The sequence below is a fragment of the Macaca nemestrina genome, chromosome 1 (genome assembly GCF_043159975.1).
Source record: "Macaca nemestrina isolate mMacNem1 chromosome 1, mMacNem.hap1, whole genome shotgun sequence".
In the NCBI taxonomy this organism is placed as follows: Eukaryota; Metazoa; Chordata; class Mammalia; order Primates; family Cercopithecidae; genus Macaca; species Macaca nemestrina.
This window is the reverse complement of record NC_092125.1, coordinates 106,116,796-106,142,889: the sequence shown is the minus strand read 5'-3', so window position 1 is coordinate 106,142,889 and position 26,094 is coordinate 106,116,796. Positions and strand designations below refer to the sequence as shown.

General features: G+C 52.3%; 1 protein-coding gene across 2 annotated transcripts; it reads left to right on the top strand.

The window, feature by feature from the left end:
* The first annotated feature begins 6,493 nt into the window (after window positions 1-6,493).
* Window positions 6,494-22,428, top strand: LOC105497945 (natriuretic peptide receptor 1). 2 transcript variants are annotated; one of them, XM_011769501.3, is made up of 22 exons: window positions 6,495-7,690; window positions 8,372-8,571; window positions 9,051-9,164; window positions 9,572-9,707; window positions 10,379-10,470; window positions 11,253-11,388; window positions 11,617-11,701; window positions 12,853-12,973; window positions 14,006-14,080; window positions 14,323-14,400; window positions 14,845-14,949; window positions 15,213-15,284; window positions 15,397-15,553; window positions 15,830-15,985; window positions 16,273-16,441; window positions 17,175-17,321; window positions 17,410-17,533; window positions 17,688-17,756; window positions 18,042-18,216; window positions 18,463-18,561; window positions 21,542-21,633; window positions 21,790-22,428. In XM_011769501.3, the coding sequence occupies exons 1-22, from the start codon at window positions 6,970-6,972 to the stop codon at window positions 21,850-21,852; spliced, it is 3,186 nt and encodes a 1,061-aa protein (XP_011767803.2). In that variant the 5' UTR covers window positions 6,495-6,969; the 3' UTR covers window positions 21,853-22,428. The 2 variants fall into 2 exon arrangements, with proteins under 2 accessions (XP_011767804.2, XP_011767803.2); XM_011769502.3 differs by lacking the exon at window positions 14,323-14,400 and having other exon boundaries at window positions 6,494-7,690.
* Window positions 22,429-26,094: the final 3,666 nt, after the last annotated feature.

Below are 26,094 nucleotides of genomic sequence, written 5' to 3'. Positions count from 1 at the left end.
TCGGAATTTTTTCATTGCCCTGTACCGCACACGTAATTTACATTTCATTCAGTGAATGAAAATACCTTGCCGATTTTCCTACCTCAAAAATGCAAGCGGTATCAGCCATTTTTGCCACCAGCAGTTGAAGTTGATGGGGAAAAGTGAGTTTAGGCAACTATGAACACTACACGTCTACAAACTCGAAGCAGGAGAAACAGGTTTCAGATAGGAGGAGTATATTGATTGAATTAATGTGGAAAACAGGTGTTCCACCCGCCTCAGCCTCCCAAAGTGCTGGGATTACCGGCCTGAGCCACCGCGCCCGGCTTGGTTACATAAATTCTTTAGTGGTGATTTGTGAGATTTTGGTGCACTCATCACCCGAGCAGTATACACTGAATCCAACTTGTAGACTTTTATCCCTCATCTACCTCCCTTCCATACGTACTTTTTTGATATTTAATTTACTACAGCAGAACGTAAACATCTTAAGTCTAAACGTATTCTGTCCACATAACCACCATCCAGATTTAAATAAATGTTATTAATTAAAAAAAAAAAAAAAAAAAAAAGGGCCGGGTGCGGTGGCTTGTGCTGGCGGGCACTTGTAATTCCAGTTACTCGGGAGGCTGAGGCAGGAGAATCTTGAATCCAGGAGGCGGAGGTTGCAGTGAGTTGAGATGGCGCCACTGCACTCCAGCCTGGGCGATAGAGGGAGACTCCGTCTTAAAAAAAAAAAAAAAAAAAAAAATCTTGCTTGAGGTTTGTTGAGCTTCTTGAATCAATGGCTTGAGGTTTGTCATCCATTTATATAATTTATTAGCTATTATATCTTCCAGTATTAGTTTTACCTATTATTTCCCTCCTTCCTGAACTCCAAAGACGTATTAGACTTTTCCCCCAGTAATCTCTTTGTCTCTTACCCTCTCTTCTATTATTTTATTTGTACACAGGGTCTCACTCTCTTGCCCAGGCTGGAGAGCAGTGGTACACCATCATAGCTCACTGCAGCCTCGACCTCCTGGGCTCAACAGACTCTCCCATTTCGGCCTCCCCAGTAGTTGGGACTACTCAGAGGCACAGGCCACAACACTCTGAGCTAATTTTTTTTTTTTTTTTTTTTGGAGATGGAGTCTCCCTCTGTCTCCCAGGCTGGAGTACAGTGGCGCCATCTCAGCCCACTGCAACCTCCGCCTCCCAGGTTCAAGTGATTCTCCTGCCTCAACCTCCTGAGTAGCTGGGACTATAGGTACATGCCACCATGCCCGGCTAATTTTTATAGTTTTAGTAGACATGGGGTTTCACCATGCTGGCCAGACTGGTCTCGAACTCCTGACCTCAGGTGATCCTCCTGCCTCTGTCTTCCAAAGTGCTGGGATTACAGGCATAAGCCACCTCCCTTGCCCCCGGGCTTATTTATGTATGTATGTATGTATGTATGTATTTAGAGATGGGGTACTTTATATGCTGTCAAAGCTAGTCTTTTTTGTTTGTTTTTGTTTGTTTGTTGAGACGGAGTTTCGCTCTTGTTGCCCAGGCTCGAGTGCAATGTGTGATCTCAGCTCACAACCTCTGCCTCCTGGGTTCAAGTGATTCTCCTGCCTCAGCCTCCCGAGTAGCTGGGATTACAGGCATGCACCACCACGCCTGGATAATTTTGTATTTTTAGTAGAGACAGGGTTTCTCCATGTTGGTCAGGCTGATTTCGAACTCCCAACCTCAGGTGATCCGCCCGCCTCGGATTCCCAAAGTGCTGGGATTACAGGCATGAGCCACTGCAAAGGGCTTTTACCCTCTCTTTTTATGTTTTTCATTCCTTTTTACCCATTCTTCATTTTAGGTAGTTTCTGCTGTCCTTTCTTCCAATTCATTACTTGCTCCTCAGTTAAGTCTAACATAGTATTAAATCTATCAATTGGTTCTTAATTTTGGTCTTTTAATGTTTTGGGTCTGGATTATTATTATTTTTGAGACAGGGTCTCACTCCTGTTGCCCAGGCTGGAGTTCAGTGGCATAAACACGGCTCACTGAAGCCTCAACCTCTTGGGCTCAAGTGATCCTCCTGTGTCAACCTCCAGAGTAGCTTGGACTACAGGCATATGTCTCCACACCCAACTAATTTTTTTAATTTTTGGTAGAGATAAGGTCTCACTATGTTGCGTAAGCTGGTCTCCAACTCCTGGGCTCAAGTGATCCTCACCTCAGCCTCCCAAAGTGCTGGGATTACAGATGTGAGCCACCAAGCAGGACCTTAGATTTTCTATTTATTCTACTGCCAGGTTGCCCCTAGGAGTGCAGCCTTTTGAGATCCTAGCCCAAAACATGAAGGTGGTTTACCAAGATTATCACCTTTGGGGACATTTGGATTCCTTTTTTTTTTTTTTTGAGAGTGTGTTTCCCTCTATTGCCCAGGCTGGAGTGCAGTGGTGTAATCTCGGCTTACTGCAACCTCTGCCTCCTGGGTTCAAGTGATTCTCCTGCTTCAGCCTCCCAAGAAGCTGGGCTTACAGGCGCGTGCCACCACTCCTGGCTAATGTTTGTATTTTTAGTACAGATGGGGTCTCACCATCTTGTACAGGCTGGACTTGAACTCCTGACCTCATGATCCATACACCTCGGCCTCCCAAAGTGCCGGGGTTACAGGCATGAGTCACCGTGCCTGGCCCTTTTTTTTTTTAATTTTAAAAAATTGAGATGGGGTCTCGCCCTGTTGCCCAGGCTGGTCTGAAACTCCTAAGCTCAAGCCATCCTCCTACTTTGGCCTCCTAAAGTGCTAGGAATACAGGTGTGAGCCACCACACCTGGCCTGGACTTCACCAGCCCCACACAGCGTATTTTCTGCCACTAATTCCAAATTAGCAAATGACCCCAAGGTAAAATCAGCCCTACTACTGGGCTTACTTCTCTACTTTCCTGTACTTTTGTGCTCTCACACCAATAATTTCTGACTATCTTATTTTTTTAAATTATTATTATATTTTGAGATGAAGTTTTGCTCGAAATAGAGTGAAATGGTACGATCTCAGCTCACTGCAACCTCCACCCCCTGAGTTCAAGCAATTCTGCCTCAGTCTCCCAAGTAGCTGGGATTACAGACATCTGCCACTACGCCTGACTAATTTTTGTATTTTTAGTAGAGACGGGGTTTTGCCACGTTGGCCAGGCTGGTTTTGAACTCCTGACTTCAGATGATCTACCTGCTTCGGCCTCCCAACGTGCTAGGATTACAGGCGTGAGCCACTGCGCCTGGCCTCACTATCTTATTAGTTCTTTTATTAATTATTAATTATTTATTTATTTATTATTTATTTATTGTTTTTTGAGACAGGGTCTTGCTCTGTTGCCCAGGCTGGAGTGCAGTGGTGCAATCTCGGCTCACTGCAACCTCTGCCTCCCAGGTTCAAATGATTCTTGTGCCTCAGCCTCCCGAGTAGTTGGGATTACAGGTGTGCACCACCAAGCCCGGCTAATTTTTTGAGACAGAGTTTCACTCTTGTTGCCCAGGCTGGAGTGCAATGGCACGATCTCGGCTCACCGCAACCTCTGCCTCCCAGGTTCAAGCGATTCTCCTGCCTCAGCCTCCCAAGTAGCTGGGATTACAGGCACGCACCACCACGCCTGGCTAATTTTTGTATTTTTACTAGAGACAGGGTTTCTCCGTGTTGGTCAGGCTGGTCTCGAACTCCCAACCTCGGGTGATCCGCCCGCCTCAGCCTCCCAAAGTGCTGGGATTACAAGCGTGAGCCACCGCACATGGCCTCTGCCTGGCTAATTTTTGTATTTTTAGTAGAGACAGGGTTTCATCATGAAGGCCAGACAGGTCTTGAACTCCTGGCCTCAAGTGATCCGCCCAACTCCGCCTCCCAAAGTGCTGGGACTACAGGGATATGCCACCATGCCCAGCCAGTTCTTTGATTTTTAAAAAAGTATTTCATCCGCGGAGCTTGCAGTGAGCCGAGATCGCGCCACTGCACTCCAGCCTGGGCGACAAAGCGAGACTCCGTCTCAAAAAAAAAAAAAAAAAAAAAAAGTATTTCATCCAACACTTTTAGTTGTCTATAGCTTTAAGGCTAGTTCACCGTTATTGAAAGGAGCTCAATTACTAAACTATATTTCTAGTCCAGTCATTTCTTCTGAGCTCCAGCTCCACTAGTCCAAGGCCTATCAGACACTTCCACTTGAGTATCTGTAGGCACCTCACATCCAATAAACTAAAAGTATCATCCTTCCAAAACCTCCTTCTTCAGCTTCTCAACTAATGGGGTCAACGTCACCTAGACCTGTTATTTGTATAATGTCCTCATTTCCCAAAGTTCAACTGATTCTACTTACAAAACATCTCCCCATCTCCAACTGCTGTCTACCTCTACAATCTCTGGAACCTGCCATCTCCATCACAGGACAAGAACATTATGCCTGTCACACAAAAGCTTTCATAATCTTCCCTCCATTGCCCTTTTCCCTGCCTCTTTTCCTCAGTCATCCTACATGCAGACACCTTACATCCAAGATCAGGGCTGAAAACACAGACTCCTACTACAGCCAGGCAGGTAATGCACCTGAATGAAGCAGGGTGCCTAGGAACCATGATGAACTAGACTCATTGCAAGGAGATAATGGATACTTGTTCTGGTTGGTTGCTCATGGAGGGATGCAGGACAATATATTGCCAGCTCTTCCAATATTTTAGGAAAAGTCAGAAATCCAGGTTGGGCCTGGTGGCTCACACATGTTATCCAGGAATATTAGGAGGCCAATGCAAGAGGATCACTTGAGCCTAGGAGTTCAAGACCAGCCTGGGCAACATAGAGAGACCTCCATATTTGGAATAAAAAAAAAAGTCAGAAATCCAAATATTCATGTGCCATCTTAAGACTTTTTTTTTTTTTTTTTTTTTTTGGAGACGGAGTCTTGTTCTGTTGCCTAGGCTGGAGTGCAGTGGCGCAATCTTGGCTCACTGCAACCTCTGTCTCCCGGGTTCAAGCAATTCTCTACCTCAGCCTCCCAAGTAGCTGAGATTACAGGTGACCACCACCATGTCCAGCTAATTTTTGTATTTTTAGTAGAGACGGGGTTTCACCATCTTGGCCAGGCTGGTCTTGAACTCCTGACCTCGTGATCCACCCACCCTGGCTCCCAAAGTGCTGGGATTAAAGGCTTGAACCACCTTGCCCGGCCCCATCTTATGATTTTTAAGTGTGGGGAATTAAAAACAATATACACAGAGAGAATGCAAACCAAAGCATGCCTACCATCTCAAGTTGGCCTATCGACCACAATTTGCTCCAGATAATAAGAATATTCAAGTCTCCTAAAATTCCATATATAGGAAATATACTTCAAAATTCTGCTCTGTCTACACAGAATACCTTTCTCATCCTTCTGTCCTCTTGAATTATTTCTCTTTGGAGATTTTCTGGCCCCAATCCAAGCAGAATGAATAGCCCTCACTGAGTCCTTTAGCAGTTTATCCATGTCTCCCGTGTAGTGCTTAATGCATGTTGCATTACGGTTATTCGTCCCAAATAGAGCTCCTCAAAGGCACGGACTATATATATTCATCTTTAAGCCCTCGGCACCTAGTGCGTGCTTGACGCACCAAAGGTTCTCTGGAAATATTTGCTGACCTGAAGTTTGGTGATCTTACATGTCCTGCTTAGGCGCAGCGTTGGAGAGGTTGGCGCTGCAATGCCGTCAATGACCCCTGATAACCATTAGAGGGCACACTGATTCCACAGCAGTCTGCACCGGGGGCCCAGCTGTCAAGTGCTCCAAAACCCACTCCCGCAACTTACGCCTTCAATGATCATTTCCAACAACATCTTCCATAGCCTTCATTTTAACAACCCTCAACACAAAACAGTCATTTTCTTGGGGCGGCCCTGAGGTGTGAACTTCTTCCCTCCCAGCCATCTACCCACTCTCCCCATCTTCCTACAATTTGGGCGCTAAAGATTTAATTCCGCCCTGACACCAGATTATTTTTCACAGCTAATCTGCACAATCTGGAAGGTGGCACGGAGGGAAAGAGAGGGGGATCATAGAAGGACTGGGTAACAAGCACTCTGGGCTCGCCTTCAACTTTAACGGACTTTCCAGAAACCCGTCACCCCACTCCCAAACACACACATCCACGCACTCACACAGTTTCCTGCCAGGATCCCAAACCAGCACACCTTTCACTCTTCCCCCATAAGACCAGGTAGGGGGCGAGGGAAAAGGTGGGGTGAGGGAAAAGCTGGGGCGCAAGCGGGCCCCGGTTGCTTCCACACACACCTTCCGTTCAGCCCTCCTTTCCATTCCGGCGACGGCGCGCCTTCAGAAGGTCCTGTCCTCCAAGGAGGTAGGCGTGGGGCGGCCGAGACCCGGGAAGATGGTCCACCGGGAAGCGCGCGGGCTGGGCGGCGGGGAGGAAGGAGTTAAAGATCCAGGATTGGCTCTTCAGTCACTGAGTCTGGGAGGGGAAGCGGCTGGGAGGGAGGGTTCGGAGCTTGGCTCGGGTCCTCCACGGTTCCCTCCGGATAGCTGGAGACTTGGGCCGGCCGGACGCCCCTTCTGGCACACTCCCTGGGGCAGGCGCACACGCACGCTACAAACACACACTCCTCTTTCCTCCCTTGCGCGCCCTCTCCCATCCTTCTTCACGAAGCGCTCGCTCGCACCCTTTCTCTCTCTCTCTCTCACTCTCTCTCTCTAACACGCACGCACACGCCCAGTTGTTCACACTCGGGTCCTCTCCGGTCCGACGTTCTCCTGGCACCCACCTGCTCCGCGGCGCCCTGCGCGCCTCCCTCCGTCGCGCCCCTTGCGCTCTCGGCCCAGACCGTCGCAGCTACAGGGGGCCTCGAGCCCCGGGGTGAGCGCCCCCTTCCCGCTCCTACTCCTTCCCATAGGGACGCGCCTGATGCCTGGGACCGGCCGCTGAGCCGGTGGGGACCGAGAAGGCCATGGTGGGAGCGCTCGCCCGCTGCGGTGCCCGCTGAGACCATGCCGGGGCCCCGGCGCCCCGCCGGCTCCCGCCTGCGCCTGCTCCTGCTCCTGCTGCTGCCGCCGCTGCTGCTGCTGCTCCGGGGCAGCCACGCGGGCAACCTGACGGTAGCCGTGGTACTGCCGCTGGCCAACACCTCGTACCCATGGTCGTGGGCGCGCGTGGGACCCGCCGTGGAGCTGGCCCTGGCCCGGGTGAAGGCGCGCCCCGACTTGCTGCCGGGCTGGACGGTCCGCACGGTGCTGGGCAGCAGCGAGAACGCGCTGGGCGTCTGCTCCGACACCGCAGCGCCCCTGGCCGCGGTGGACCTCAAGTGGGAGCACAACCCCGCCGCGTTCCTGGGCCCGGGCTGCGTGTACGCCGCCGCCCCGGTGGGGCGCTTCACCGCGCACTGGCGGGTACCGCTGCTGACTGCCGGCGCCCCGGCGCTGGGCTTCGGTGTCAAGGACGAGTATGCGCTGACCACCCGCGCGGGGCCCAGCTACGCCAAGCTGGGGGACTTCGTGGCGGCGCTGCACCGACGGCTGGGCTGGGAGCGCCAAGCGCTCATGCTCTACGCTTACCGGCCGGGTGACGAAGAACACTGCTTCTTCCTCGTGGAGGGGCTGTTCATGCGGGTCCGCGACCGCCTCAATATTACGGTGGACCACCTAGAGTTCGCCGAGGACGACCTCGGCCACTACACCAGGCTGCTGCGGACCATGCCGCGCAAAGGCCGAGGTGAGACGCTGGCACACCCCGTCCCGCAGCTTAGCTGCAGGGCTTCCCCTCTGACCGGCCGGAGGCATCGGGACTTCCTCTCTTGTCTGGGGGTACTCTTCTTTCTCCTCGCCGTTCTTCATTCCACTCTCAGCTCCACGGTCCTTTGTACAGCTGAGTTTCTATTTCCCTCTCTTCTTCCGCCACCCTCACCACATCTCTATCCTCTCACCTCGCCGACCCCCACTCACTCCCTCCCACCCTAGTACAGCTCGGTTCCGGTCCCTTTTTTCCTCCTGCATTTTCTCTCTTCCCTATAGCCTTCTCCCCTCTTTCATCCTCTCCTCCCATTGCTCCTTATCCCCTCTCTTCTCCCCCTCCCTCACTCCTCTCGCCCTCCTGGCCCCACCCTTCTCCACCTTCAGCTCCACTATCCCGCTCTCCCTACCTGTTCCTTCCTCGCTTCCGCCCCCTCCTCCCCTCTTTCCTCCCCGCCCCCCCCCCCACGCCCCGCCTCTCCTTCCACCCTTCGTCTATCTCCTGCTGTGGCCTAGGCTGAGCCGGGAGTTACCACTTAACTCTCACTGGGTCTCTCCTGCCCCCTATCTCTAAACTTCCTACCCTGGATGCCCCAGCTTTCCTACTCCTGTCTCTCCCGCAGTACCTAGGCTTCTCCCTCTGACTCCCCGTCTTTTTCTCCAGTTATCTACATCTGCAGCTCCCCTGACGCCTTCAGAACCCTGATGCTCCTGGCCCTGGAAGCTGGCTTGTGTGGGGAGGACTACGTTTTCTTCCACCTGGATATCTTTGGGCAAAGCCTGCAGGGTGGACAGGGCCCTGCTCCCCGCAGGCCCTGGGAGAGAGGGGATGGACAGGATGTCAGTGCCCGCCAGGCCTTTCAAGTGAGTACCTAGGTTTGAAGCCCAGGCTGTCTCAGCTTGTGGCACATAATTTCTGGGCACTGTGTCCCTCAGCGTCTGAAAGAATTCCAGAAAAGAAGTTTTTGTCTGTTTGTTTCTTTATGCACTCCTGGTAACTCACAGAACAGAAGAGGTTGGTGATGCTCACTGGGAATTAAGCAATGAAGGGCAGGGGACTGCACAGGGGCGCTTTGGCACCAGCAGGCTAAAAAGATAAGAACATGGCTTGAGGCGGGAGGAGGATAAAGTCCCACAGCCTGGACAGGACTTGGAGAAGCCATCCCATTGGATCCTCTGCTTTGGAGTGGGCATCACTTCATGCAGGGCATAGGGTTCAGTTTGACCTTGAGCTAAGCAGAGATGCAGCTCTGGGAGGTGGGCTCCCGACTGTTGGGGCCCCACAGTACTGAGGGGATAGAGTCAGCTCCCAATTCTCTGCCCTCCACTGACACCTTCCTCAGGCTGCCAAAATCATTACATATAAAGAGCCAGATAATCCCGAGTACTTGGAATTCCTGAAGCAGCTAAAACACCTGGCTCGTGAGCAGTTCAACTTCACCATGGAGGATGGCCTGGTAAGAAGGGGTCCTGGGACCCTCCAGCGTGGACCTCCAGCCCCCACTCCACGACCCTCTGCCAGCCTCCATCCTTCCCTATTCCCAGTTCTCCCCTTCCCTCCCTTCCCATTGTTCCATGTCTCTCGAGATGATGGAGGAGGACACTGGCAAGTTCAGCCTCTGAAACTCAGGTCATCATCAGTAATATGGAGACGATACATCCTGCCCTGTCTACCTAGCAGGATTCAGGACGTGATGCTAATCCAAAGGCATCATTTAAATAGTAAAATCTCCCTGTGATGTAGCGGTGTTATTTTCTCCCATCCTCTTCCAAAAATCCCAGTGCCTCTCGTTCCCTTCCCCACAGCTCCCACCTCCATACCCTTCATACGCCCACCCCAGCCAACCTCTGTTTGCCCCTACAGGTGAACACCATCCCAGCATCCTTCCACGATGGGCTCCTGCTCTATATCCAGGCAGTGACGGAGACTCTGGCACATGGGGGAACTGTTACTGATGGGGAGAACATCACTCAGCGGATGTGGAACCGAAGCTTTCAAGGTCAGGGCCTGGAGGTGGTTGGAATGGGCTGCCTTGGGGGATGAATCCCAGGTGCCCAGTGTAAAGCCATGAGAAGCCTATTGCCCTGCAGCACAGTTACCTATGCACACCAGCCTTTTCCTCCACAGCTTTTATTCAGGCCCATCCCTCAGAAGTCCTACTAAGTGTCCAATCTCAATCATCCCTGCTGGGCACTGAATTCTTTTACTTTTTTTTTTTTTTTTTTTTTTTTTTTTTTGAGATGGAGTCTTACTCTGTCCCCAAGACTGGAGGGCAGTGGTGCGATCTCAGCTCGCTTCAACCTCCACCTCCCAGGTTCAAGCGATTCTCCTGCCTCAGCCTCTTGAGTAGCTGGGATTACAGGTGCCCTCCACCAATGCCTGCCTAATTTTTTTTTTCTTTTTTCTTTTTTTAGTAGAGACAGGGTTTCACCACGTTGGTCAGACTGGTCTTGAGCTCCTGACCTCAGGTGATCTGCCCACCTCAGCCTCCCAAAGTGCTGGGATTACAAGTGTGAGCCACAGTGCCCAGCCCTTTTACCATTTACTATCATTCTGTATACATATATGTTTGGAAGGCAAGACAAAAAAGATTAGAGGATGAAGAGATGAAGTGGGGCACCCCTGAACTTCCATTCTCTCAAACATAATCGTCTTCCCCCATGTCCTCAGGTGTGACAGGATACCTAAAAATTGATAGCAGTGGCGATCGGGAAACAGACTTCTCCCTCTGGGATATGGATCCCGAGACTGGTGCCTTCAGGGTAAGTTTGTGCCCCCAGAAGACAGTGCCAATTCCAAATGACATCTCACCCTCCCACTTCCCTCCCCACAGCCCTGCCAGGGCACCTGTTTATCCTGTAGCCATTCTACCGTGCCTGGACACTTACGAGAGCCCTGGATAAAACAGACCCAGCTCCAGTCTGGGGAAGCCACCAGAATGATAGGGACCCACAGGCATCACACTTGGGGAGCCCCATGCCTGAGGAAGGAGCACAACCCTGCCCTCGGGGAGCCCCAAAAGGAGGCAGCAGGACCACCTCCCAGCAGAGACAGGGTGGTGAAGGACGCACATTACATAACTCTGCAATTGAGTGGGGACAAGAAGGTGCTGAGGCCAATGGTGGCAAGGGACAGGTCATCCAGAGAAGGCCTCCTGGAAGAGGGGCACATGAACTGGGCCTGGGAATGTAGGCTGAGGTGAACACTACCTTCTGTTTTCTACCAAGAAAATAGGTAGAGAAAAATCAGTGCTTGGTTGGTGCTTCAACCAAGATTATAAACCCCCTGAGTGTAGACATCGGGTTCTAAATGGAGTTTTCTTTATAAATCCCTTGATAGTTTTCAGGTGTTTCCACTTGAATAATATGTGTGTGGTATGAGGTCCTGTATCCAGTTGCAGCAGGGGCTTGGTAAGCAGGTGACAACCCAGATACATATAGGCTCTGGAAGCAGAGCTGGGGTAGGTGGGAGGTGAGACTGCTGCACTGCACAGCAGGCCTTCCCCACAGGCCCTGGCCTAGCCACCACTCCTGCTCTCCCTTAGGTTGTACTGAACTACAATGGGACTTCCCAAGAGCTGGTGGCTGTGTCAGGGCGCAAACTGAACTGGCCCCTGGGGTACCCTCCTCCTGACATCCCCAAATGTGGCTTTGACAACGAAGACCCAGCATGCAACCAAGGTGACTGCCCCTTGCCTTCCAGGCCTCCATCCCGGAGATGCTGCATCCTTCCCCTAAGCACAGTTGAGTAGGTGCTCCTGTCCCACGCTGAGGGCTTCCTGGAGAATGATTCCTGCCTTTTTCTCCCCTTCATCCATCATCCCAGTTCACTGATGGACTATTAGAAAGTTCTTCCTCCTGCTGTCTAACCCAAATCTCTCTTGCTGCAATATGGACTCTCTCCTGCAGATCACCTTTCTACCCTGGAGGTGCTGGCTTTGGTGGGCAGCCTCTCCCTGCTCAGCATTCTGATTGTCTCCTTCTTCATATACAGGTGAGCTGTGATGTGGGGGACTGAGTGAGGCTGGAGGACCCGGAGAACCAATAGCAGAGGAGGTGGTGGGGACCCAGAGGGAAGAGGGCAGGGGTGAACGGACAGCAGGGGAAAACTAAGGGAGATGAGGAAGAAAGGAGGCTTAAAAGCCAGAGGAGAGAGAAAGAGAAGGGAATGGCAGGCGAGGGGAGGAGACAAGGATAGGAATGGCCAAGGAGAGTCAGAGAGATCCAAGAAGCAGAGAAGTTGATGCGTGACATCATAGGGGCGTAGACTGGTTTCCCTTGCTACTCTTGCAGGCCAGATGGGAAGCAATGTTCTGAACCTTGGGATCATGCCCATGTTAGTTGAGAAGGGTGGTGAGCCCTGGTGTGTGCCAGGTGCCCAACCTAGAGTGGAGAGGGGAGCTAAATGAGCCCTGTTCCTGCCGTTCAGTGGAGGCTAAAATGAAGTACAGGAGGAGTTAATGATATACGAAAGCAAAGAAGGAGGGGAGAAAATCACTGCTGGTTGAACATAAAATATATGCCAAGCACTTCCACGTATACTATTTCTTTTTTCTTTTTCTTTTTCTTTTTCTTTTTTTTTTTTTTTTGAGATGGAGTCTCACTCTGTCGCCAGACTGGAGTGCAGTGGCATGATCTCGACTCACTGCAACCTCCACCTCCCAGGTTCAAGCGATTCTCCTGCCTCAGCCTCCCATGTAGCTGGGACTGCAGGTGCATGCCACCACACTCAGCTAATTTTTGTATTTTTAGTAGAGACAGAGTTTCACCATGTTGGCCAGGATAGTTTCGATCTCTTGACCTCATGATCTGCCCGCCTCGGCCTCCCAAAGTGTTGGGATTACAGGCATGAGCCACCGCACCTGGCCTCACACACACTTTCTTTTCATTCTTATAATAGTTAAGAATGAAATAGATATTGAGGCCTCATTCCCAAATAAGGACATTGAGGTGATTCCCCCAAGGTCCCCAGTGAGGCAGAATTTCCCCCAGCCATCCTGATTCTCGGTCCAGAGTACATAATTCCCCCTCTATCTCTGACCACGCATCATGGTGTGGTCCCACGGCTCTGAGGAGGGGCTGCTGAGCACCCTGCCCTGGGTCAGGGGCTCAGCCACGGGCTCAGATACAACCTTCGTACCCCAGGAAGATGCAGCTGGAGAAGGAACTGGCCTCGGAGCTGTGGCGGGTGCGCTGGGAGGACGTTGAGCCCAGTAGCCTTGAGAGGCACCTGCGGAGTGCAGGCAGCCGGCTGACCCTGAGCGGGGTAAGAACGCTAGTGTTTGTGTTGGGGGGCAATAAAGGAGAGCTAGGTACAAGGGGCAGTGCCTGAGGGGTAGGGAAGGGAGCAGGATTCTAGTCCCAGCTCTGCTTTCACTTGCTGTGTGACCTTGAGCGACTCATAGTCCCTCTCCGAGACTGTTTCAGATGATGATTACAGCTGCAGAGCCTCCCTCACAGGGCTCTTTTAAAGGTCAGAGGAGACAGTACCTGTGAAAACACATTTAAAAAAAAAAAAAAAAGCGGCCGGGCGTGGTGGCTCAAGCCTGTAATCCCAGCACTTTGGGAGGCCGAGACGGGTGGATCACGAGGTCAGGAGATCAAGACCATCCTGGCTAACATGGTGAAACCCCGTCTCTACTAAAAAAAATACAAAAAAACTAGCCTGGCGAGGTGGCGGGCGCCTGTAGTCCCAGCTGCTTGGGAGACTGAGGCTGGAGAATGGCATGAACCCGGGAGGCGGAGCTTGCAGTGAGCTGAGATCCGGCCACTGCACTCCAGCCCAGGCGGCAGAGCGAGACTCCGTCTCAAAAAAAAAAAAAAAAAAAAAAAAAAAAAAGGAAATGAGGAGATTTTATGATGTGGAACATAAAGCAGGGCGGGCCAGGCACGGTGGCTTACATCTGCAATCCCAGCACATTGGGAGACCGAGGCAGGAGGATTGCTTGTGCCTGGGAGTTCAAGACCAGCCTGGGCAACATAGCAAGACATCATCTCTACAAATAATACAAAGATTAGCCAGGCATGGTGGCACATGCCTGTAGTCCCAGCTACTCTGTAGGCTGAGGTGAAAGGATCATCTGAGTCCAAGAGTCTGAGGCGGCAGTGAGCTAGGATAGCGCTGCTGCACTTCAGCCTGGATGACACAGCGATACTACATCTCAAAAAAAAACCCAACATCAAAAAGAGCACAAAGATAAGGCAGGATAAGGCAGGGTAATAAAGACCAGAGCACAAGCAATCAGGATGCAGACTGGGCCCACCGGTTGACCATTCCTCCTGCTCTCCCTCCTTTCAGAGAGGCTCCAATTATGGCTCCCTGCTAACCACAGAGGGCCAGTTCCAAGTCTTTGCCAAGACAGCATATTATAAGGTGGGCCTGGGGAAAGATCACTGGGCCTTGGGACTGGGGCAGGAGTGTACTCTGATGGAGGACTGGTGGGGGGTTCTGAGGGAAGGAGTAAGCTGGTGGGGAGCAGCAGATGGAGGCCCTGGGGGTGGGCTATTGGGAACAAGTGAGGGTCCTGAGGGCAGGGATGGGCTGTCGGGAGCAGCTGGAATTCCCAGGACATGGGACCATGCTCTTCACAGTGACAGTCTCCATTCCATGCCCAGGGCAACCTCGTGGCTGTGAAACGTGTGAACCGTAAACGCATTGAGCTGACACGAAAAGTCCTGTTTGAACTGAAGCATGTAATGTGGGGAGTGAGGCAGTGGCATGGAGAAGGGGCCCATGGGGACACAAGGGAGACTGGCCAACAGAACTAGTTATGGAGGGACCTCAGGGTACCCCAAGAAAGAGGCAGGGACTGGAGCCCTGGGATGGACCTTCATTTTGTGGGTGGGATGGGGGGATCCTAAGCTTGGAGAAGAGACCACTGGAGATAACCTGGAGGAATCTTGAGGGGCCATATGTGATGTCCCTGGGGGAGAGAGAGCTTAGGAGGCAGAGGGAGTAGGAGCAGATTCTGGGGAGGGTGGGCTAAAGGACATGGGTGGGAATCACCAGGGAAGATCCTAGTGATGGTTGCAGAAAATGAGTAAGGAGTTAAGAAGAGTGAGGGTCCCTGAGGCTAATGAGCAGCTTGGTGACGAGTGAGGTCTCTGTCAAGCTCTGGATGCTGGTCCCACTTGCAGATGCGGGATGTGCAGAATGAACACCTGACCAGGTTTGTGGGAGCCTGCACTGACCCCCCCAATATCTGCATCCTCACAGAGTACTGTCCCCGTGGGAGCCTGCAGGTGAGGGGGACAAGGGGTGTCAAGAAACCTGGATTTTAGCCCTGGCTCTGCCCCGACTGGCCATAAGACCCCAGGCATGCCTCACCCGCTTTCTGACCTTTCTGGCTCCATGTGTAAAATGGGAGTTGGGGGAGGGCAGTGGCACTAGAGCCAATCCAAAGTTTTGTCCTGTTCTACCAGTTCTCATCAGTAGGACCCTGCACCCTCCTCCAACTCCCAGGGGGGTCTGCAGGGGATTGGTCTGACTCTTACTGCCCCAGTAGGACATTCTGGAGAATGAGAGCATCACCCTGGACTGGATGTTCCGGTACTCGCTCACCAATGACATCGTCAAGGTATGCCCCTAAGCACCTATTGGATGTGTAGGGGAGGGGCCAGGCATGCTTCTCCTGGCCATGGGTGTAGGTCCCACTCATGGCCAAGACCTCTGCCCACTCACGTTTCCAGGGCATGCTGTTTCTACACAATGGGGCTATCTGCTCCCATGGGAACCTCAAATCATCCAACTGCGTGGTAGATGGGCGCTTTGTGCTCAAGATCACCGACTATGGGCTGGAGAGCTTCAGAGACCTGGACCCAGAGCAAGGACACACCCTTTATGCCAGTGAGCTTCGACTCTTGAACCCTAACACCTGCCCCCAGCACCACCCAGCAGGGAGACTGATGCAAGGCCTCTGATGGGCTTGGGCATGCTTGTCCTGACTCCAGCCTCAATTCATTCACCCATGAAAAGGAAAGCCAGACAAAGTGGTCTCTAAGGCCTCCTCTAGCTCTAACACTCTGTGATGCATCCAGATCAGTTTCGGCCACATCCTTGTTTCCCCCTCACCCCTTAGCTTTGGGCTCCCTCACTCGGTGACCACCGACCTCTGACCCACAGAAAAGCTGTGGACGGCCCCTGAGCTCCTGCGAATGGCTTCACCCCCTGTGCGGGGCTCCCAGGCTGGTGACATATACAGCTTTGGGATCATCCTTCAGGAGATTGCCCTGAGGAGTGGGGTCTTCCATGTGGAAGGTTTGGACCTCAGCCCCAAAGGTGAGAGGACCACGCCTTCCTTAAACCCAGCCACAGTCTCAAAGAACCCCGGCCACAGTCTCAAAGAACCCCAGCCCCAGGGAGAGGGTCCCCTGGCAGCACCACCACATCTTCCTTCTGGAATGGGGCTCAGTCACCACCCTTTGACCCATTACTGCCAGTGACCAGTCCCCCGCCCCCATGCCTTGGTCTTGGACTTCCCCTGCCATCCCAGCTGGTTGTCCCAGTCTTTCACCAGGCCCTTGGCCTAGTGACTCCACCCCTCAGCTCCCCTACTCCCAATACAGAGATCATCGAGCGGGTGACTCGGGGTGAGCAGCCCCCCTTCCGGCCCTCCCTGGCCCTGCAGAGTCACCTGGAGGAGTTGGGACTGCTGATGCAGCGGTGCTGGGCTGAGGACCCACAGGAGAGGCCACCATTCCAGCAGATCCGCCTGACATTGCGCAAGTTTAACAGGTCCCTGGTGTTTGTCATGGATCCCCCAGGTCCCTCCTCCACAGCCGCCATTTACCCAACGCTTCTGGCTCTGGCTTATCCCAGCAGTGGCAGAGGAAGACCACTCACCTCCTCCGTATACATGGTCTGCTCCAGACCACCACAGCCTCACGACCCTCTTCACAAATACAGCATGACTCAGCTGTCCCCCCAGTCCCCTGCCATTCATACCCCTTCCCTCCACCATTGACACCCCACACCCTTCCTGCCCACTCCCCTTGCTGGCCTCTAGACTTCTCAGCAGTGTGTAGAGTAGATGGGCCTCCTGCCTCCTGCCCTGTAGGCTCTTGGCCCTCCATGGGAGCTCCTGGCCCAGCCCTTGATTTCCGTTCCCCATTGTGCCCACCAGGCCCAGTTCCTCCAGACACACCCTTCTGTGGCCATCACTTTGTCCACAATTGACCCTTGTCATTCTCCACCTTCTCTACCTCCTTCTAACTCACTGGGTTCAACAAAGATGAACAAAATGTCCATATGTCTGAAGCTTCATACTTGACCTTGGGGTCTTAGAGAGGAATTGAACTTTCTTCCTTTTGTTTTCTCCTGCTCCCCAGTATCCTGCTATGCCCTCAACCCTGAGCCTCTCTAGAGACCCCACTGCAGCCTGAGCCAGGGGAGAGCCTAGGGGTGGGCGCTCCCGGGTAGGCTGTGCTGCTCCTCTCTCACCACCCCCACTGCCACCCTCTGCCCCCAGAGAGAACAGCAGCAACATCCTGGACAACTTGCTGTCCCGCATGGAGCAGTATGCAAACAATCTGGAGGAACTGGTGGAGGAGCGGACCCAGGCATACCTGGAGGAGAAGCGCAAGGCTGAGGCCCTGCTCTACCAGATCCTGCCTCAGTGAGTGCCTGAGTCTGGGGACCCCCACACAAACAAAGCCCCTGTCCCGACACCCCATTCTGATCTTGCACCTGCCCTGACCCCTTAGCTCAGTGGCTGAGCAGCTGAAGCGTGGGGAGACAGTGCAGGCCGAAGCCTTTGACAGCGTTACCATCTACTTCAGTGACATTGTGGGTTTCACGGCGCTGTCGGCAGAGAGCACGCCCATGCAGGTAGGCTGGGGTTCAGCTGCAGGTGCCAGGTAAGCACGCTGGCCTGGTTCAGTGTCTGGATCCCACCAGACCTGCCTTCTGGTTCTGCTTTACCCACCTGACCCCAGGTGGGGTCCCCTACTTCCTGTCTCTCTTAGCTTCTCTTCCCTTCCAGGTGGTGACGCTGCTCAATGACCTGTACACTTGCTTTGATGCTGTCATAGATAACTTTGATGTGTACAAGGTGAGGGTGGGAGTGGGGATGGGAAGGGACAGACAGACATGGACAAGGTCAGAAAAAGATGAGGCGTAGGCAGAATGATGTGGAGTCTTAAGAGAGGAGACCAGGGGACACAGGCGGAGACAGTGACACAGGGAGACCCGGGAACAGGTAGAGAACCTATGTGGGATGGGGGATGAGCAAAGATAGATGAGGGTACAGAATGACAGATGCTGCACCCAGTGTGACGGTGTGGCTAGCCGCACAGTTGCAGCCCTCAAGTCCTTCACCCCCTTGCCACTCCCACAGGTGGAGACAATTGGCGATGCCTACATGGTGGTGTCGGGGCTCCCTGTGCGGAACGGGCGGCTGCACGCCTGCGAGGTAGCCCGCATGGCCCTGGCTCTGTTGGATGCTGTGCGCTCCTTCCGAATCCGCCACCGGCCGCAGGAGCAGCTGCGCTTGCGCATTGGCATCCACACAGGTAAAGCCACTGAAGGTGCAGGCGGGCATCCAGAGGCCAAGGCTTCACAAGGGAACTTGTCCCCTGGCCCAGCCCCTCACCCTTTCATCTCTCTCTCTCTATCTCACACACACACACACACACACACACAGAGCTGGGACCTCAGATCCTGCCTCCTGCCTCTCCTGGATTGTCCACCTACCTCCCTTAACACCCCTCCCTCCCTCACTCGCTGGTGGGCTCTGCTCCTTCCCTTGCTCCTCCCAGGACCCGTGTGTGCTGGAGTGGTGGGACTGAAGATGCCCCGTTACTGTCTCTTTGGAGATACAGTCAACACAGCCTCAAGAATGGAGTCTAATGGGGAAGGTACAGTGCCCCCTTCTAGAGGGAATGGGGAGGGCAGGGTGGCCAAGGGAAATGCCACCCTGGGGCAGCCTGTGCCTGCACAGCCCGTTTCAGCTCCTAGCGCTTTAGCCTCCCAAGTTCCCCTTCTCATAATATAAATAGTTCAACCTGGGCTCATCACCTTGACTGTAATCAGAGACTCAGGTTCCTGCTGCCCCTCTTGTCAAACGATGTAAAAGTATTTCCAGACCAGTGTTGGAGAGTTCCCAGCAGGAATCCTATTTTAAGACCCTCTGTGGGCTGGGCGCGGTGACTCACACCTGTCATCCCAGCACTTTGGGAGGCCGAGGTGGGTGGATCACCTGAGGTCAGGGGTTCAAGACCAGCCTGACCAATATGATGAAATCCTGTCTCTACTAAAAATACAAAAAACTAGCCAGGCGTGCTGGCAGGCACCTGTAATCCCAGTTACTTGGGAAGCTGAGGCAGGAGAATTGCTTAAACCCGGGAGGCAGAGGTTGCGGTAAGCCAAGATGGCACCATGCACCCCAGCTTGGGCAACAAGAGTGAAACTGTCTGAGAAAAAACCCTCTGCTCCACCTTTGATGTGGTAAAGATGGCTTCAGAGCCAGCATACTTGGCTGTGAATCTCAGCTCCACAGCTGGCTGTGTGTCAGTTTGCTATACCTCTCTGAGCCATGGTTTTCCTCATCTGTAAAATGAGGGGAAAAAATCTACCTCACAGGGGTTATGTGAGAAATCCATAAAAAATGTCTACCACATAATTGTCATTTAACTTTTCCAAGCCTTAGCTGATCATCTGTAAAATGATGTCTATCTCAGGATTGCAAGAAGCCTAGCACAAACCCTGGTACCCAGTAGGCACCTAATAAATTCTTGCTCCCACCCGCCCCTTGCTCTTGCCTCCTGTTTATCTTCCGTCCTCCTACTGTATTCGACATAATTCAATGCAGTAAACATTTATTGAGTGACTACTGAATGCCAGGCCCTTGGATAGTAACATGATCCAGACCCAGAGTTAGCTGAGAAATTCACGTGGACCCCATCTAAACCTTATGGTGAAAGAAAGGCTGCTTGGGAGCCAGTTCTGGGAGCCCAGAGGGATCTAGTTCGGCAGATATTCCCTGGGCACTGTTTTGGGAGCTGTCAGAGTAGAGCCCCTTGCTGAGGTCCAGTCCTCAAGGAGCACATTGCCAGAAATTGTTCAACATTCTGGGTGCCGGCGACGCTTGTAATCCCGGCACTTTGGGAGGCCAAGGCAGGCAGATCACTTGAGGCCAGGAATTGGAGACTAGCCTGGCCAACATGGTGAACCTCCTGTCTCTACTAAAAATACAAAACATTAGCCAGGCGTGGTGGCGTGTGCCTGTAATCCCAGCTACTCAGGAGGCTGAGACATGAGAATCACTTGAACCCGGGAGGTGGATGTTGCAGTGATTCGAGATTGCACCCCTGGGCAACAGAGAGAGACTGTCTCAAAAAAAAAAAAAAGAAAGAAAGAAAAGAAAAGAAAGAAACTGTTAAACACAACAAGGCCACTGTGATTGATGCAAACCCCAGAAGTAAGGACGTGAGTTCAGACAGTGGTCAAAGAGAGGGTGTGGCAATATTGGGCCCCACTCCATCACTGACCTCCTCAGCCACTTGGGCAGATCACCCTGGGCCTCAGGTCCTCTGCCACAAAATGAGGGTATAATTTATTAAATCGTGAAAGCAACAATTTACATAGTGCTTCCTAGGTAGCACATTCTGTTTGAATACTTTATGGATGTTGAATTTAATCGTCACAACAAGGTTTTGAGATAGGTACTGACACTATCAGCATTTTACAGATTAGGAAAAGGAGCAGAGAGAATTTATATTACATACCCAAGCAAGTATCCAAGCTGAGGTTCATACTGAGGCAGTGCAGGATCCAAATTGCCAGCTCCTAAGCATTATGCTGTGTTGAGCCCAGTGACACTCCAGAGTGCTGTTCAACAGGATGTTCTGCAGTCATGAAAATGCTCTGTATTCTGTGCTGTCCAATGCAGTAGCCTCTAGGCACATGTGGCTACTGATCACTGGAAATGTGACGGGTGCAAATGAGGCCCTGTTTTTTTTTTTTTTTTTTTTGGAGACAGAGTCTCGCTCTGTTGCCCAGGCTGGATGGAGTGCAGTGGTGCAATCTCGGCTCACTGCAACCTCCACCTCCCAGGTTCCAGTGATTCTCCTGCCTCAGCCTCCTGAGTAGCTGGAATTACAGGTGTGAGCCACCACACCCAGCTAATTTTTTTTTTTTTTTTTTTTTTTGAGATGGAGTCTCGCTCTGTCGCCCAGGCTGGAGTGCAGTGGCCGGATCTCAGCTCACTGCAAGCTCCGCCTCCCGGGTTCACGCCATTCTCCTGCCTCAGCCTCCCAAGTAGCTGGGACTACAGGCGCCCGCCACCTCGCCCGGCTAGTGTTTTGTATTTTTTAGTAGAGACGGGGTTCCGTGTTAGCCAGGATGGTCTCGATCTCCTGACCTCGTGATCCGCCCATCTCGGCCTCCCAAAGTGCTGGGATTACAGGCTTGAGCCACCGCGCCCGGCCTAATTTTTGTATTTTTAGTAGAGATGGGGTTTCGCCATATTGGCCGGGCTGGTCTTGAACTCCTGGCCTCAAGTGATCCTCCTGCCTCAGCCTCCCAAAGTGCTGGGATTACAGGTGTAAGCCACAGCACCCAGCCTGAATTTTTAACTGTATTTAGTTTAAATTAATTTAAGTTCAAACAGGCACACGTGATTAGTGGCTACTGTATTGGATTACACAGTTCCAGAGTTCTAAGTGAGAGGCTAATGTCACGCACTACATGCAGGGAGTGGGGCCGCTCTGAGCTAGAGAGGGAAAAGAGGGAGAGAGGGTACCTGTCCACCCCCACAGTCCCTGGTCTCTTTTGCCTCTACTTTCCTGCTCTCCTGTCTCACATCGCTCACCTTCCATTCTCCCCTGTCCTACCCAGCCCTGAAGATCCACTTGTCTTCTGAGACCAAGGCTGTCCTGGAGGAGTTTGGTGGTTTCGAGCTGGAGCTTCGAGGAGATGTAGAAATGAAGGTAGAGGGGGAAGCCTCTGTCCTCCCCACCTTTTGGGGTCCTAGAAGGAGTTACCCTTCTCAAGCAGCCAACACCACTCCCATCCCTAAGCCTCTCATCTGACTGGGGAAAGGGCATGTGCCACTCACCAGCCCATCCTCTTCTTTTTCCCTCCAGGGCAAAGGCAAGGTTCGGACCTACTGGCTCCTGGGGGAGCGGGGGAGTAGCACCCGAGGCTGACCTGCCTCCTCTCCTATCCCTCCACACCTCCCTACCCTGTGCCAGAAGCCACAGAGGTGCCAGGCCTCAGCCTCGCCCACAGCAGCCCCATCACCAAAGGATGGAAGTCGTTTGAATAGCTCAGGTGTGCTAACCCCAGTGAAGACACCAGATAGGACCTCTGAGAGGGGACTGGCATGGGGGGATCTCAGAGCTTACAGGCTGAGCCAAGCCCACGGCCATGCACAGGGACACACACACAGGCACATGCACCTGCTCTCCACCTGGACTCAGGCCGGGCTGGGCTGTGGATTCCTGCTCCCCTCCCCTCCCCATGCTCTCCTCCCTCAGCCTTGCTACCCTGTGACTTATTGGGAGGAGAAATAGTCACCTGAAGGGGAACAAGAAAAGAGACTAGGTGAAGTGAGGGCAGGGGAGCCCACATCTGGGCCTGGCCCACAATACCTGATTCCCCGACCCCCTCCACGCAGCCATAGACACAGTGCACAGGGGAGAAGAGGGGTGGCGCAGAAGGGTTGGGGGCCTGTATGCCTTGCTTCTACTGTGAGCAGAGACAATTAAAATCTTTATTCCAGTGACAGTGTCTCTTCTTGAGGGAGAGAGGGTTGCCAGAAAACAGTCAGTTCTCCACTCTCTACTTCAAATAAGACTCTCGCTTCTTGTTCTACAAGGGCCTAGAAGAAGAAGTAAAAAAAGACTCGATTCTTAAGCTGGGAATGCAGGCTCTGAGAGTAGTAACAGCCTATGAATTGCCCAGCAGTGCTGAAACTGGTTTAAGGACCCATTTACACCCTTAAGAATTATTATTATTGGCCGGGCACAGTGGCTCATGCCTGTAATCCCAGCACTTTGGGAGGCTGAGGCGGATGGACCGCCTGAGATCAGGAGTTCAAAACCAGCCTGGCCAACATGGTGAAACCCCATCTCTACTAAAAATACAAAAATTAGCTGGGTGTGGTGGCATGTGCCTGTAATCCCAGCTACTCGGGAGGCTGAGGCAGGAGAATCTCTTGAACCCAGGAGGCAGAGGTTGAAGTGAGCTAAGATGGCACTACCGCACTCTAGCCTGGACAAAAGAGGGAGACTCTGTCTCAAAAAAAAACAAAAAAAACACCAGGCACGGTGACTCACGCCTGTAATCTCAGTACTTTGGGAGGCTGAGGCGGGCAAATCACATGAGATCAGGAGTTTGAGACCAGTCTGACCAATATGGAGAAACCCAGTCTCTACTAAAAATACAAAATTAGTTGCCGGACGCAGTGGCTCACACCTGTAATCCCAGTACTTTGGGAGGCCGAGGCGGGTGGATCACGAGATCAGGAGTTCGAGACCATCCTGGCCAATATAAGGAAACCCTGTCTCTACTAAAAATAGAAAAATTAGCTGGATATGGTGGCCCGTGCCTGTAGTCTGAGCTACTCAGGAGGCTGAGGCAGGAGAATCGCTTGAACCTGGGAGGCAGAGGTTGTGGTAAGCCGAGATCGCGCCATTGCATTCCAGCCTGGGCAACAAGAACGAAACTCCGTCTCAAAAAATAATAATAATAATACAATAATTAGCTGGGCATGGTGGTGGTCGCCTGTAATCCCAGCTACTCGGGAGGCTGAGGCAGGAGAATTGCTTGAACCCGAGAGGCAGAGGTTGCAGTGAGCCGAAATCGTGCCATTGCAGTCCAGTCTGGGCAAAATGAGTGAAACTCAACCTCAAAAAAAAAAAAAAAAAAGTATTAAGGACCTAAAGAGCTTTTGTTTATGTGACTATCTATTGATATTTGCCATAGTAGATATTAAAACAAATCCTTATTTATTTTTTATTTATTTATTTTTGGTTTTTGAGATGGAGTCTTGCTCTGTCACCCAGGCTGGAGTGCAGTGGCGTGATCTTGGCTCACTGCAAGCTCTACCTCCCAGGTTCATGTCATTCTCCTGCCTCAGCCTCCCCAGCAGCTGGGACTACAGGTGCACGCCACCACGCCCAGCTAATTTTTTGTATTTTTAGTAGAGATGGGGTTTCACCGTGTTCGCCAGGATGGACTCGATCTCCTGACCTCATGATCCGCCTGCCTCGGCCTCCCAAAGTGCTGGGATTACAAGCGTGAGCCACTGCGCCCGGCCACAAATCCTTATTTATTAACTCATATAAGATAACAATAATAAACCCATTACATGTTAATAATTTTTGACTGCTTTATCAAGAACATTTTTATGTGAAACTAGCCTTTCCAATGTGCAGTGGTGAAGAATGCATGCAATACTAATTGGGTGCCACTGCCTTGATTTATGTAAAGCTACAGCAGTTTTGCCCCCATTGCTTTTGCACTTCCATGCAATGTGTCAACTCTGTCAAAAGGGCAAATAACGTATTAGAATTATTATGAAAATCGTTTGACCTCATCTATGCCCTGAAAAAATATTGGGGACTCCCAGGATTTGTGGACCACACCTTGAGAACTGTTATGTTACTCAATGGCTGGCATACAGTAGGAATCAGATAATTAATATGGACTGAATGGAGAGTCCTGGGAGCTGGGGAGGAAGTGGGAGTCGGGTGGGAACATATGGATGCCTTTCAACCCAGGTGAAATTTAGGGATTGTCCACCTGCTCCTCCATTCCCCATGTCAGTGTAGACAAATGTGAGTCATAGTTTGCAAAATGCCTTTCAGCTGGGCCAGGAGCCCTGGTTTCCTTGCTGGACCCACCCCTCACCCCCTCCTTCCGAGGCAGGCAGGCAGGAATGCGGGGGAGAGGTGGCTGCAGCTCCACCGCCCCCACGGGGGAGGAAAGTGCCAGACATTTCTTCAGGACCATCCATCAAGCGCAGGCAGGCCTCTACCCTGACCTCCCAGGCCTCTTCCTGGAGTCCACCCTGTAGGACCTGGACGTAGGCTGGCCACTGGGAGCTTGGAGGTCTGGCGTGGCACTACTCCGTGGTACACAGCTGGCAGTTCGGGATGAAGAAAAGACAAATTGCTCCCCTCTTGTCCAGTGACTCTTCTTGTTTTGTGCTTCCCACCACCTTTTTTGGCCCCAGTCAGGCTCAATTTATTGGGAGAGGGAGCAGACATGGTTCAGTCCTCTCACCAGCCAAGCCACGGATGAACAGCAGTGGGAAGGCCTAACCAAGAGTGACTGTCCTGTCAACCACAGCTACTGAACTTCCTGATGGGCCCTGGTGGCCCTGTAGCCTCCCGTACCCCAGGTCCCCCCCACAAGGGTAGTAGACAGCCCCTGAAGAGACTGGCTATGATAAAGAGAGCTGTGAGGCCTAGGAAGTTAGATCAGGGTGGAGCTGGGACAGCTACGGGGAGTTGGGCTCTGGGGAGAGGAGTCTTAAATGAGGTGGGGAAGAGGGGCAGGGAGTGGACGACTGAGGAGCTCCAGAAGCACAATTCTAGGAAATTGCCGGTCAGATCCTTCCGGGGCAGCCTGGCTCCACTGTGGGCACCGGGAGGGGAAGGGGCTGTGCGGCGGAGGTGAGGAGGGGCCTAAGGAGTCGATAATTTCAGCGGCCCGAGAACTTTCACTGGAACTAAGGAGATTTCCTTCCGGAGGAAGGCCCCTGAAGCCAGGAAGAACTGGGAAAGCCATTTGTGAGGGGGCAGGAGGGTAGCAATAAAGCCCTCCCCGCAGGCCGCGGAGACCGTCTTGTGCCAGGAACCTCCGCCCACATGGGAGGGGCAGTCTAGCCTCTCAGTTTCCCGGGCTGTCCCGCCTAGTACGTTTGGGAGGGATGGGGGCCACAGGGTTTCCCCAGAGTATGGTAAGAATAACAATAATAATTGGCATTCAATTATGCCTTGCAGTTGACAACGGCTTTCACATACATTATCTCATCAGCCCACGTGACGCCCCTGGAAGAGTGGGGCGGGCTGAGAAGGCAGCTCAGCAGGCGGTGGGAGGGCCAGCTGGAGGCTGTGCGGAGGGAACCCCCGCCCAGCCAGCCCCGAACAAGGCCAGGGCCTGGAACAAAAATGGAGCTGACAGAAACAGACAAATAACCTCCTCCCCCACCCGCTCTTTTCTCTACGTCAAAGGGTTTGAGTAATTTATTTATCATAGCAGTATATTTAGTAACAATTATTTTTAAAAAAGATTTATACCTTTCAGGACAGATCCATGGAATCTAATTAAGCAGAGGCCAGTTTTGCAGACTGAAAGTCAATTTTTTAATTAAATTGCAGGAGCTATAAAAATAAATAAATTAACCATTTATTTATAAAGAAGAATACTGTCCAGGGAGA